The following is a 13,922-nucleotide window of genomic DNA, read 5'->3' as shown; positions in this document are numbered from 1 at the left end:
TTTTTTTAAATGTATTTATTCGATTTTCTATACCATTCTCCCAAAGGAGCCCAGAATGGGTTATATTAATTTATTCAGGCACTCAAGCATTTTTCTCTAGTCCAGGGGTAGGCAATTCCGGTCCACAAGAGCCACAGGCAGGTCAGGTTTTCAGGATATCCACAATGAATATGTATGAGATAGATTTGCATGGACTGCCTACTTGAGATGCAAATCTATCTCATGCATTTCTATTGTGGATATCCTGAAAACCTGACCTGGTTCTCGAGGACCAGAATTGCCTACCCTTGCTCATCTAGTCAATCAGAAAAAATGCAGAAAAAGCAAAACAAATGGGAAAAATCTTGTTTATAATAGTATTTGGGTGTCTCTGGGAAAGCAGATATGCTCTACATCTCACAGTACCTTGTAATGTCTTATAGCACCAGGTGCAGGAGATAATTAAGAAGCCCAGCAGTTATTTATTTATTTATTTAGCTATTGCATTTATATACCACACAATCTACCGTACTCAGTGGTGTAAACCATAGCATACAAAATTATAAAATACATATGTTACTAGTTGGGAAACTACGGTAGACATAGGAGAACCTTTCTGTGGCCTGTAACAAAAATATGCAGCTAGAGTAGGAAAATATGCAGGTTTACATGTGGTTTAAAGAGACAAAGCTTCTGGAAATCGGGTAGGCCTCAGAAACATGATTCTCAACCCAAAAAACATGACAGGAAGTTTCTAGTGTGCATCAACGCTATAGGTTCCACACAGACACCAGCATATACTATTTCCTACAGGGAAGGTGGGAAATTTTCAGAAAGCCCATTTACCTGGATAAATAGCTTTTAGAAATTGTCCTAAATATGTAAACATGTCTGTATGGTGCAGGGAGAGACATAGGGAGGTATCAGAAGCAGAGAGGAAATAATGGGCATGGAGAGGAGAATAAGGTCAGGGACACAAAGGGAGATGCTGCATGGGAATGGTACATGGACAAAGATAGGCAAGGGATACAGAGGGAAAGTGCTAGATACAGGAGAGAATAGGAACACAGAAGGGAGATGAGTAATGCGGGACTTAGAGTAGTGATGACAAATACAGCGAGAAGGATACAGGTGAGATGTTGGATGAGACACAGAGAAGGGAAAAATAGATACACAAAGATGGATGGTGAGCACAGAGAAGAAGAAATGTCAAATGAGGAAACCCTGGTGAATGAGTTAAGAGAAGACAGAGGGGAACAGAAGCCAGAGCCTAGGACCAACATGACTTGAAAAATAAAATGACCAGAAAATAAAAAGTAGAAAAAAATAATTTTATTTTCTATTTTGTGATTACAAAATATGAGAACTGAGTATGTGAAAAGTGACACATCAGCCAGCAGAGCACTTTGCTGGCTTCCTGCTGCTCACGCATCTGTGGACTGGGCTATGGCAGGGAAATGATTTGGGTGGCAGGGCTTGAGCACGCCCATCAGCCGTGTACTGGCTGTGATAGTGTATGGAGGGGTTCTTTGCCCTACTGGGGAGGGGCAGGCCCCGAGGCACCCCATCCCCCTCCCGTGGCTAGGCCACTGACAGTATTTGTGCACAAGTAATTTAACTACGAAGCAAAATGGGTTAATTTCTCTAGCAGGCAAGCAGTAGAAACTCAGATTACCCTGGTAAGAAAGGGGAAGCAGCACACGCTCTTTTGATCTTTCGGAAGGAAGAGCCCTAGGCTGGAAATTGCATTGAGAAACCGCATTCCTCATACTTTGGTGAAAAGTTCTTTCTCAATATATTTCTGTGATTCTGCCTCTTTCTATTGACCGCACTGCTTTTCACTGACGTTTTTGATCAGCATGCTATTGATAAGCCCTTCTGATGTTAAAGCTTTTCACTGTTCCTGTATTAAAAAGTAAATGTTCTATTTTGCTAAGAACTGTCTTTCAACTGATCCCCACAGAATGTACCTTTTTTTAACTTTGCTTTTGAAACCACTTCTTGCCTGGATCAGTATTAGGCAACATTTTAACACATATTCGTTGGGGGGAGGGCAAGTTGAAGCCACTATTCAGCAGAAGCTGTTGACAAATATTACTATTAATTATTTCTATAGCACTACCAGACGTATGCAGTGCTGTACAGAGTCACAAAGAAGACAGTCCCTGCTTGAAAGAGCTTACAATCTAAATAGGCACGACAAACAGGATGTCATGGATATAGTTAAGGGGAACGGTTAATCTGCTGGCTAGGTTGGTGGGCAGAGAGGAGTAGGGTTATGGATTGAAGGCTGTATCAAAAGGTGGGTTTTCAGTCTGCTTTTAAACAAGGGAAGGGAAGGGGCTTGGCAAACAAACTCGGGTCATTTATTCCAGGCATAGGGGGCAGCTAGATGAAAGGAACGAAGTCTGGAATTGGCATTTGCCGGGACTCCTGCCTTCGCGTATCTGCCGGGACTCCTGCCTTCGTCTTGTCTCCGCACCCCCGGACCAGCAGCGGCAGGCTAGAGAAAGGAGGTAATGAGTCCCAGCAGATACGCGAAGGCAGGAGGAAGTTTCAAGTCAGCTGTCGGCACCGGAGCCTCTCTTCCTGCCCAGTGTGCAAGATCGCGTACAGACCGCGGGACTGTTTAGTTGTCAATCCATGCTAATTGTTGTGCAAACTGTACTTTGGTCTCTCCTCTCCATTTCCTCACTCTACGTTGATATTTGCAACCCAGATATCCATTTAACTCCCAAGTCAGTAACTCCTCCAGTAGGTACCAGGCTATATTTGTTAACTCTCTAGTTGATATCTCCTCCTACATGTTCTGTTCCCCCCAGTATATTAACTTTATCTGCCCTCCTTGTTGATGCTATGTAATCCCCCAGGTATGTTTGATGCTGTGTATGTTACCTTGTAACCCGTTTTGAGCTTTCTGCGGTGCCGGTATACATTTCTCCCTCCGTATTCGTGGTTTTTGCATTTGCAATTTCGATTATTCGTGGTTTTTAGATTTCTGGTTCCTCCCCCCAAATTACGTCATCCATGGTTGCAGAGAAAAATTTTGGCGCGTTTTTCCAAGCACTGATTCCCACCCAGAGAAAATCGTCCAGCTTGCACAGCGTTTACAGAGAAAATCGCTGATTCCCAGCTTGCACCTGAGCAAGTGTTCAGTGCCGATGAAACTGCTCTATTTTGAAAGAAAATGCCACAGAGGACTTTCATTCGCAAAGAGGATAAGCGAACACCAGATTTCAAGGCTGCAAGGGATAGAGTAACCGTGCTGCTTTGTGCAAATGCAGTAGGCCATATGATAAAGCCAACACTGAATTATAAAGCCGCAAACCTCCGAACCTTGAAGGGAAAAGATAAGTTCCAGCTGCCTGTTTACTGGATGAGCAACAGTGGTTTTATCAGTGTTTTGTGCCTGAAGTAAGAAAATGCCTGGCCAATAAAGGAATGGAATTCAAGGTTCTGTTAATATTGGACAATGCCCCTGGACATCCAGACCCACATGAGTTCCACATTGAGGGTGTTCAGATTGTCTACATGCCCCCCAACACAACATCTATCATCCAGCCTCTCGACCAGGGGGGTAATTAGGACATTCAAGGCACAATACACAAGGTATTCATTGGAGAGGATTGTCCATGCGTTGGACGAAGGCACTAATGTGGAGAACATCATGAAAAAGTGGAAGGACTTCACTATTGCTGATGCCATCAATATTATTGAAAGACAGTGAAAGCTGTCAAACCAGAGACAGTGAACTTGTGCTGGAAGAATCTTTGGCCTGAAGAGCCTGTCCAAGAAATTATGGAAGACATCATGGATTTGGCAAAGCAGGTGGGTGGGGAAGGGTTTGAAGATATGGATATGGAGGATATTCAAGAATTAATAGACACCAGAACAAAAGAACTAACGGAAGATGATCTAATTGACCTGACTGCTCCTGAAGGAGCAATACCAGATGAAGAGGAGGAAGGAGTAGAAGAAGAAGTGTTAGAAGACAAGTTTACAGTGGATAATATTGCAGAGGGCATACGCAGGTTCAATGGTGCGATAGACTTTTTCTATGACATCAACCCATCCATAGTATGTGCGTTAAAGGTGAAGGAGTTAACAGAAGCAGCGATTTCTACATACACAAATATATCTAAAGAAATTAAGAAGCAGAAGAGCCAGACGGGAATCACAATGTATTTCCAAAAGATACCTAGAGTCACTGCCTCTCCATCCACCTCTTCCACCCATGAGGAGGCATCCCCTTTGTCACGTCGTCTTCCTTCCACACCTGTCCCACATACTGAAAATCCACTTCCACTGCCTGAGGAGGCACCTGGTGCTCACTTATCCTCTTTTTCTCCTCCTCCTGCATTGCATGCAGTACATGTACTGGACGATGAAGAGGAAGACACTGACTGAGACACCGAGTAAGAGATAAGTACTGTACTCTATATTGTATAACCCATGCTTAATGTACAACACTGTAGGGTCCTTTTATCAAGCTGCGTTAGGGGTTTAACGCGCATAATACCGCACGTTAAACTGCCTGCCGTGCTAGCTGCTAACGCCTGCATTGAGCAGGCGTTAGATTTTTAGCCGGCCGCGGGGGTTAGCGCGTGATGAAAAGTCGCGCGCGCTAACCCCGCTAGCACGGCTTGATAAAAGGAGCCCTGTGTTTTTCAAAAACTGCAATAAATATTGTAAATGTTTTCAAATGAAATCACGAATGTTGTCTTTTTTGTTATTCGCGGTTTCACCATATTCGCGAGGGTTTTTAATAGAAAACCGCAAATAACATATGGAAAAATTATTCACGGGTCTGTTAATCCCCACGAATATGGAGGGAGAAGTGTAAAACTAACTAAATAAATAAATATCGGCCCTTATATCTGTTATCTTCTCCACCTAGTGCATTGCTTAGACTTGAAAACTTTGCCCTGGGAAATCAACATTCTAGCTAATAGGGTTCCCATATTTTTGATGGGAATAAAGAGGATATGTGGCCCCGCCCATTCTGCCCCAACTTCACCCTGTTCTACCCCAGCCCCGTCCCTACACAAACCTCATCTCCTCTTCTTCCTGGAGCTCAGGGTTGTGTCAGGAAGGCCTCTAAGCGTGTGTGGATGTGATGCGATGACACACATGCCTGTGATGTCATCGTGCCACATCCGCGCATGCTCAGAGGCCCTCCAGATGTGGCCCCGAGATCTGGCAGAGCCGGGATTGTGCAAGACCCAGACAAAGTGCTGAGTTTGCAAAATTCTTCTGGACACCTGGACAGTACTCTAAAAAGAGGACATGTCCGGATAATTCCGGACATCTGGTAGCCCTACTAGCTAGCAAAATGCATCAGAGAGAAGCAAATGGGCATTCTTAATCCAGCCCTGTTTCCCTTCTCTCCCTCTCCCAGAACTGGGTACTATGCAGCAAATTCATAAAGAAAATGACTTTATTATACACAGCAGCAGCAATCAAAAATTTATTTATACATTATATTTTTTCTCCTGTTTCAAAATTCACATCAAAATATTTTGCAATTTGTATCCATCTGCTCAGAGCAGTGATGAATACAAAGTGATGACTTTAATGCTCCTGCATTTCTGGGTCTGGAAAACTGGTAGACATTAGAAATTCTTCCACTGGCCCATTAAAAAGTATCTCAGTCTACAGTGAACAAGATCTGGTGGGTTTGATGCTTGGAGGCTTTCACCGGGCTCCATATCCCTGGAGAAGATCTTCAGCACCTTGACGTGATTCATGTGGCTGCAATGCTAAGGGTCAGGGTTTACTGCCAATTTTTTTTTTATTTTTCCCACTGTAAAACCTGCAGATTAAATTGAGAGAGAGTCATAAGCAATGCTCCCTCTAAGGTTTGGCTAGGTGCATGTAAATTTTTTTTCGTGTGAGTAGCAAGTTCTAAAACACAACAATTTTCAATCACAGTATTAGCAATGTATTTCTGTATAAAGCACACAAAAAAAAATCACATATATGGTAATTGATTTTGTTTCATTTAATTATTCTTTTATAGTTTAATTTTGTTTGAAAATTAGGTCAGGGCAGCATTTTTGTGAGCAACCATGTAACGACCATATAAAATATATGAGCGATTGCTCACACACTCTGTTTAGAGGGAACATAGGACTCTCGTGTGTTTTGGGCTAGTCTTTTGTTTATGTGCTGAGATGTCCTGGGACCAGGCCTCAGAGGAGCAACGGGAAGTAAAATTGATGACAATAATAGCCAGGTGGTCGCATTTCAGATTTTAGCGGTCAAAACTCAAAGTGAGTCAATGCTCAGATAATCAAACAACTCCGAGTCCTCTAGATCGGTGTTTTATGCATTGCAGGTGAAACCAGGTGAGGATCAGTGTTGCTAGAGATAACTTGGTTAAGGCTGTATCGACATTTTTAAATAGGCCATTGTAATAAGAACGTGGAAAAGCTCTGTGTCACATTTTTGTGTGCAAGTATTTTTACTTCTGTGTTTAATTTTACTTTGGATATAATACAGGATATACTACAGGATCCATAGATTTGAGCATGTAACTGCACATTTTATTTCGATGTATTGGCTGACAGTGGAATATTGGGTAAGGTACAAATTGCTACTGATGGGGTATTTGAGTTTAAATCAATTTGCACCTGTATACTTGCAGAACTGCACTGTGTCATATGTTCCTGCCAGGCAATTGTATTCTGCAGGCAGGGCTGGATTAAAAGGTAGGACAAGTCAGCACGTGCCTCGGGCCCGAAAATATTAGGGGGGGTCCCAGGGCCGGTGTTATGGGGGAAGTAAACAGGGCAGGAGGCCCCCGACTACCTAGTGAGGTCAGATTCCCTCTCTTCCACTCCCTTGCTGCCCTCTTGCCCACCGCCCGTAAGCGAACTGAATCCAGGCCATGGGGCTCTAAAACTGCACGCGCCAGCTTCCCTTCTTGTCCGAAACAGGAAGTTACATCATTCTTGTTTCGGATGAGAAGGGAAGCTGTCGAGCGCAGTGTTAGAGCGAACTGAACCCAAGCTGCAGCGGTGGCAGCGAGAGGGGGTGCTCTAACACTGCATGCACTGGCTTCCCTTCTCATCCGAAACAGGAATGATGTAACTTCCTGTATCGGAGGAGAAGGGAAGCCAGCGCATGCAGTGTTAGAGCCCTGCAGCCTAGGTTCAGTTCACTTGCGGGCGGTGGGCAAGAGGGCAGCGAGGGAGTGGAAGGAAGGGAAGCTGACCTCACCTCACCAGGCAGTCAGGGGGGAAATTCTGCTGCACCCAATTGGGGAGAGAGAGGGAAGGAGGGAGAAGGAAGATCTGGGAAGGGAGAGGAGAAGAAAGATGCCAAAACCATGGGAGGGGGGAAGGGAAGGAAACAGATGCCAGACCAGTGGCATGGAAGGAGGGAGGGAGAGAAAGAAAGGAAGGAGAGAAAATGCCAGATGATGGAGGGGGATGGATGGATAGAAGGAGAGCAGAAAGATGCCAGGGCATGGGGAGAGAGAATGGAAACTAAGAAGACAGATGCCAGTCCAGAGGGAAAGGAAGGTGAGGAGATGCCAAAGCATGGAGGGGGAGGGAGAGATAGAAGGAAAGGAGAGAGATGCCAGGCCATGGGGTTGAGTGGGAAGGAAAGGAGAAGAGAAATGCCAGAGCACAGGGGTTGATACAAAAGATGAGTATTAACTTTAAAATAATTTATGGAAAAGAATGTTATTAAAAAAATATTAAAGTATTTAAAATAAAATAAAAGATAATAAAGATAAACCTGGTAATGATTTGGGTGCCAAAAGTCTGTGTGTGACTGAGGGGTCACCAGGGCAAATTTTAGAATGACTGGAGTAGGTACTCCTACCACCCCCAAGTCAACTAATCTGCTGAATATCAGTTTGGCCGGCTAAGTCTGTGGTGATGAACTTTACCCCAAAAATTCAATGCCTGTGACCAGATCCCTAGGTGATATACTGTGGCACAGATCCATCAGGATAAAGCGGAAGCCACAATCCATCCCTTCCTTACCCCACTGGAGTTCCCCACATGCACAGGCAAGCCCCGTCCACTCAAGGCCGACGCCGACTCTCAGCCCTTTAAAGGGCAGATGCCCAGAGGACTCCTTCCTCTCATCAGCACAGATCCAGCAGGATAAGGAAGAAGCCACGATCTGTCATGCTGGTACAACCCTTGCCCACCTGACGCCGAAGTCAACTCTCAGCTCTTTAAAAAGGCCAATGTCCAGGTGAGTCCCTTTGTGTGGACCAAGAAGGACAAACTGAATTATGATGCAAAATGTGAATCATTTTATGCAAACCTCCCCCTAGTTATCACAATTCCATTAGAACAGGGATTTCAAAGTCCTCCTTGAGGGCCGCAATCCAGTTGGGTTTTCAGGATTTCCCCAATGAATATGCATTGAAAGCAGTGCATGCACATAGACCTCATGCATATTCATTGGGGAAATCCTGAAAACCCGACTGGATTGCGGCCCTCAAGGAGGGACTTTGAGACCCCTGCTCTAATCTATTCACAGGTTACTTCTCACAAGCTTATGGCTGATGGCCATCAAAAGCTTACTGGGATTACACTTAGTTACCTAAGATCTGATATTATAACTGGTATGGTGTTTTTGAGATTCTGGTCTAAGATCAAATAACAGAAAACACAAAATTGCTTGCCAAACAATGACAGTAATGCAATGTATAATATACAGTAGAAGTAATTACTTTGTACATGAAGAAACCAAGGCATAAAAAGCAAAACAAAGGCATACACAGAACATTGAAACCCATCAAATAAGAAAGTCTTAAGAAACACCAATTACTGTTACCAATAACCCTGGGAGCAATGTTCCCTCTAAGCTGTGAGCTTGTGTGCGCTCACACAACTTGCCGAACCCGCACACACAAATTAAAATAGCGCGCACAAAAAAATAAATTTTTGCCTAAAATGATTTTTACTGCTAAAATGAAATGTTGCAGAAGACCAGCTGTTCTGATTTCCCATTTGTCACATTCATTGAAGCGCTATAATATAAATTTTAAGTCATTCACATGATTCTGTTATCTTTGGCAGCTGAACTTGACACATCACGTGCCCCATAGGGCCATAGCCTATGGTCCATAGGATATGAAACACTTCCGATTCTTTGACTTCCTGAAGTTCCGCCATATTGTTTATTTCGTGGAATCGTAGTGTGCAGCATGGTACTGCGGTTGTATAACTGTATTCGTTTATTAAATTGCAACCAGATATAACTCTTAAATTGGCTAAACCGCGAATGGTGAAAAGTGTAAAACGCATGAGAGCTGCAACAGCTTTTAGGTCTGAATGGCTTGAAGAAACTGTTGAAACGGAGACACCGGAATCTCGAAATACAATGCGTATTCGACTGTGTGAAATATTTACCTATGACGAAGACAATGGAGTTGTATGTTGTTATTGTCAAGATGCCAAAGCAACTGGAAAATTCTCTACTGGAAAAATATGGGATGATGTTTGGAAACTGGACTTTCTGAAATGCCATCTATCAAGTAAATCTCATACCAACAGTATTAGGAAGCTCAGAAGTAAAAATACAAATTTAAGAGGGGGACTGATTAACATGCTGCTTGAAAGCCTAACCAAAAAAGAAAACAGGCAAATTAGCAATAAACGGAAGCATTCCAGTCCTGATGAAATTAAGATTCTTGTCGACAGTGTTGTGCTGGCCATTAAGATGAATATCTCAATGCTCTCTGTTCAAGATATCAATGAGCACAATGAGTTAGTATATCTGATAGCTGGAGAAGCAAAAACTATGCGTTTGAATTTCTTGGAATTATCAATGGCATCGTGCAAGATGATCGTATGGCAGACATTAAATTAGCAACATATCATACGTTAACTGTTGATGAAAGCACAGACATTTCTGTCAACAAGTACTTAATACTCTACTTTAAGTATCGGCCAGTCAATTCAAATGAGTATAGGACATCATTTGGTGGGATGCTACAGTTGGAAGCATGTGATGCTACATCAATAGTAACATCAATTAGGGAATTCTATAGGAAACATGAACTTGACCTGAATAAAATGGTTATGTTCACCTCTGATGGTGCCTCTGTTATGCTGGGCAAAATAGATGGTGTTGCAGCACAGCTGAGAAAAGACATTCCACATTTAGTGCAGCACATTGGGAAGATTTGGGACTTTCTGATTCATGGAAAGAAGTAAAATTGATGAAAGAAGTAGAAACTGTAAAGAGAACTGTGTACACGGTGTTCTGTCGGTCTTTTACTAAACGATGCAAATTTCAAGAAATAGCAGATGCATCTGAATGTGAATCAATTGCTTTCAGACCTCTGAATGAAGTGCACTGGTTATCTAGACACTTTGCACTTAAAGCAATTATTCGAAATTATGATCCCCTGTTAAAATATTTTGAAGAAGACAATGATAATGATCCTATTGCAAAGTACTGCTATAAGAAGCTGAACAGTGAACAATTTCATATTACACTTGAAGTTTTGAATGATGTCTTATCAGAACTGGCTTCCTTAACCATGGCATTTCAAAAACGTGGTTTGACACCATTGGAAGCTTATCATCTTGCACAGGGTAAATTGAACAAACTTCGAATGCAATACTTAGGCGACAAGGTTAAGTGGAGTGATAAAGTCAACAGTCTTCTTAACAACAGGATGAGGTCTGGAGAAAAAGTTTCAGTGGTTACTAATTCCATATTAACCTTCATCAACATCCTATGTTTGCATCTGGGTGAAAGATTTCCTGAAAATAAAGTTGTGAATGGTCTGCTTTTGACTGTACAACAATACACAATGCGACTTTGACTTCGGAAATGGACATATCAGATCTCTTTGTTTAAAGTATAAACAATTTCTTCTGGAGGAAAGTGTTATTATTCAGCAATACAACGACTTTAAATTCCTTGTTGCAGAAAAAATCAAAAGCAATCTGATAAATAGCTTTCCAGATATGACGAAATTTGCATGTTAGAATGATCAATTTGCAGATTTAGCAAAATTGATGGACATTGGTGCCACATTCTTAGCATCTAGTTCAAATTGTGAGCATGGTTTTAGTCTAATGAACAATTTTAAGACTAAACAAAGGAATCGTTTACATTTAGAGCATTTGGAAATGCTGATGCGTGTTAAGAGTCACCTTCAAGATGGAGGCTCAACAGATCTTGACAGAATTTATTTGGACTGGATAAATATGAAAGATCGCAGGGAAAAACTTTGAAAACTAAATTGCTGTTATTTTCTAAATTTTAAGTATAAAGTACAATGATGCCTTATTTATAGGTAGCGCTCAATGAAACATTTCAATGAAACATAATTTATGTTTATTGAAATGAGACTTTATGTTACATAAAGTGTAACTAACATAAAGTGTAACTAAAATTACATTGTGTTTTTGTTAATTCAGACCTGCCCATAACTGAACTCCGGGCCCTCTGGCAATCATTTTTATAGCGCACACAAATTTAGTTTTTCTTTAAAATGCACACAGATTAAATTTTTTGCACACACAGCCTATGAAAAATTAGAGGGAACATTGCCTGGGAGTCACCCTATACAACTCATTGACTTTTGAAAACCACATCAACAACACAGTCTGGAAATCATATGCCACTATTCAAAAGCTGAAAAAGATTAGACCTATTTCTTTCACCAACATTACAGGATATTCATCCTATCAATAATACTGTCAATACTTTACTAGACTACAGTAGGGGGGAAGTCACCTGACCACACAGTGTATGGACGTGTAAGGCATTTGCTCTCGTTGGCATTGCAGATTTACAATGAAATCAACCCATTTTCTTTATTTGCTGATACATGAAGTTCATCATAAAGTTCTATCCTACTGATTGCTTCTAAATTCTCCAAGGGAGACCTCTTGACTGCTCCCTCTTCGGCTTCAAAAAGATCTAAACCAGAACCCGCAACGCCAGAGAAGGCCTCTTGAACACCCTTACCTCTGGATTTCTTTGACACCACCTCGCTTGCAGAAGACATGAAGCTCCTTATAAAACTGATGAAACAAAATCTAAAAACTACAGCAGAAATCAAATCAGATACTTCAACTATGTCTACTCAGCTTCTTCAATTCAACGCTAGACTGGAGCTCCTGGAGGAATGAGTCACGGCTCACGATGAACAGCACGTGGCCACAAATCAAGCTCTACATTCTATTGACTTACTAAAATCCGAGCTAGAAGACATATCAAACAGAATGAGGAGGAATAATGTTAGAATAATTGGGATTCCGGAACATTCTGAAAGTACAAATACCACTCTTTTTCTGCAAACATTCATACCGAAAATACTGAACTTGCAATTTGACCTGCTGCTTGAAATTGACCAGGCCCATAGAATTCTGACATCGATGACTCGGAATAAGAGCTTTCCATGCCCCATCATTCTCCAACTCTTGCTGTTATAATTTAGGTTTATTAGCAATAAACAAAAGGCAGCTCACATGAAACAACAAAGTACAGCACATTGGGCTAAAAGGATAACACACATACAAATGTAAAAGATATGTAAATTCACTAGACCATGATGTCTAAATGCACCACACCAAAACCAAAAGTGAGTGTAGTATTGAAAACCATCACAGAAACACTCTAAATCTTTATTGTAACACTTTACAGAAGCTCATGTAAACCGTTCTGAACTAACACACGCAGTCATCAGTAGCGGTATCGAAGCTTTCAATACACATAAACATAAACCATTAATGTGAGGCTGCACCAACTGTGGTGATAGAAAGACAGGCCCAAATAGATTACTACAAGGGTTTAAGACTTTGACTTCACAACCCAAAAAAAGCCAGAGGCTGGAATTTATTTGATAATGATCAAAATCATTTCCATTTTATTTTGACATTTAAAACGTGGGCATGCTTGAGGTTTGGTTTGGAGATGTGCTTTCTGCCTCACCTCCTTGAACTTAAATGTCCCACCAAATACTTCTCTATGGTCACATAATTGCACTATATAGGCAAACTTACATGGAATAATTTCTCAGGGTCAGTTTAGGAATTTGGTTATCTAGAAGGCTGAAGAGAGAAGATATCCAGACTTAAAATGTGATTAATAATAACAATTAGTATTTATATATCTCCATAGAATAAAAAATAGATACAGTAAATAATGCAATAAAACAAAATAATTAAAATTAGCAGTTATAATATAAATCAGTTAAAAATTACATATTTACGCCAGCTTTTACAAAGCCGTGATAGAGGTTTGTAGCGCAGGTCAGCAAGGTAAATGTTCCGATGCTCATAGAATTCCGATGAGCATTAGAGAATTTTCCTCACCGTCCCGCAGTAGAAACCTCTACCACAGCTTTGTAAAAGAAGCCCTTTGGGTCGGATCAGTGGCCTAGTAAGGGAGGATGGGGGGGAGGGATGTTCCGCCCCAGGTGCCATGTTGGTGGGGGCGCTGGTACTCCTCCTCCTCGCCATGCACCCGCCCTCCTTCCCCCTTAGCTCTAGTTGTTCACCACCACAAGCAACGACTTTAAGAAGTGACATCAGCGGGAGAGACGACGGGGTCACAAGGAGCATGTTGAAGTTCTTGTTGCTCACAGCGGTGAACAACTAGAGGTATGGGGGAAGGGAAGGGGGCTAAAGGGGAAGCAGGGGGGAAGCTAGGAAGGAGCAGGGGGGATGGAGACGAGAGGGAGGGGGGACACCACCGCCCCGGGTGCCTCTCACCCTCACAACCACTGTATCGGATTCTACAAATGGTATTGGTATCAGTGGCTGCCTAAAAATGGCCACCGATCTCATATCAATCATGCAGTGGTGCCATTTAAGTACATAAGAATAGCCTTACTGGGTCAGACCAAAGGTCCATCAAGCCCAGTAGCCCGGTCTCACGGTGCCCAATCCAGGTCACTAGTACCTGGCTAAAACCCAAGGTGTAGCCCATGCTACCGATTCAGGGCAGTG

The 13,922-nt window shown here is 42.1% G+C and overlaps 1 protein-coding gene across 3 annotated transcripts in view; it reads right to left on the bottom strand.

Moving 5' to 3' along the window:
- Positions 1-5,311: 5,311 nt before the first annotated feature.
- Positions 5,312-13,922, bottom strand: part of LOC117363831 (NACHT, LRR and PYD domains-containing protein 3-like) — an 85,068-nt gene continuing 76,457 nt past the window's right edge. For 2 of the 3 annotated variants that reach the window (XM_033952280.1, XM_033952458.1), the window contains 2 exons: positions 12,975-13,022; positions 5,312-5,791 (listed from right to left, as the gene is read on the bottom strand). In XM_033952280.1, the coding sequence (XP_033808171.1) occupies positions 5,746-5,791; positions 12,975-13,022 (94 nt within the window). In that variant the 3' untranslated portion in view covers positions 5,312-5,745. The remainder of the gene's footprint in view (positions 5,792-12,974; positions 13,023-13,922) is intronic. The other variant, XM_033952372.1, reaches the window with a different exon arrangement.

Source organism: Geotrypetes seraphini, chromosome 1, assembly GCF_902459505.1.
Source record: "Geotrypetes seraphini chromosome 1, aGeoSer1.1, whole genome shotgun sequence".
Lineage (NCBI taxonomy): Eukaryota > Metazoa > Chordata > Amphibia > Gymnophiona > Dermophiidae > Geotrypetes > Geotrypetes seraphini.
The sequence above is the reverse complement of the archived record's forward strand: the minus strand, read 5'-3'. Positions and strand labels throughout refer to the sequence as shown.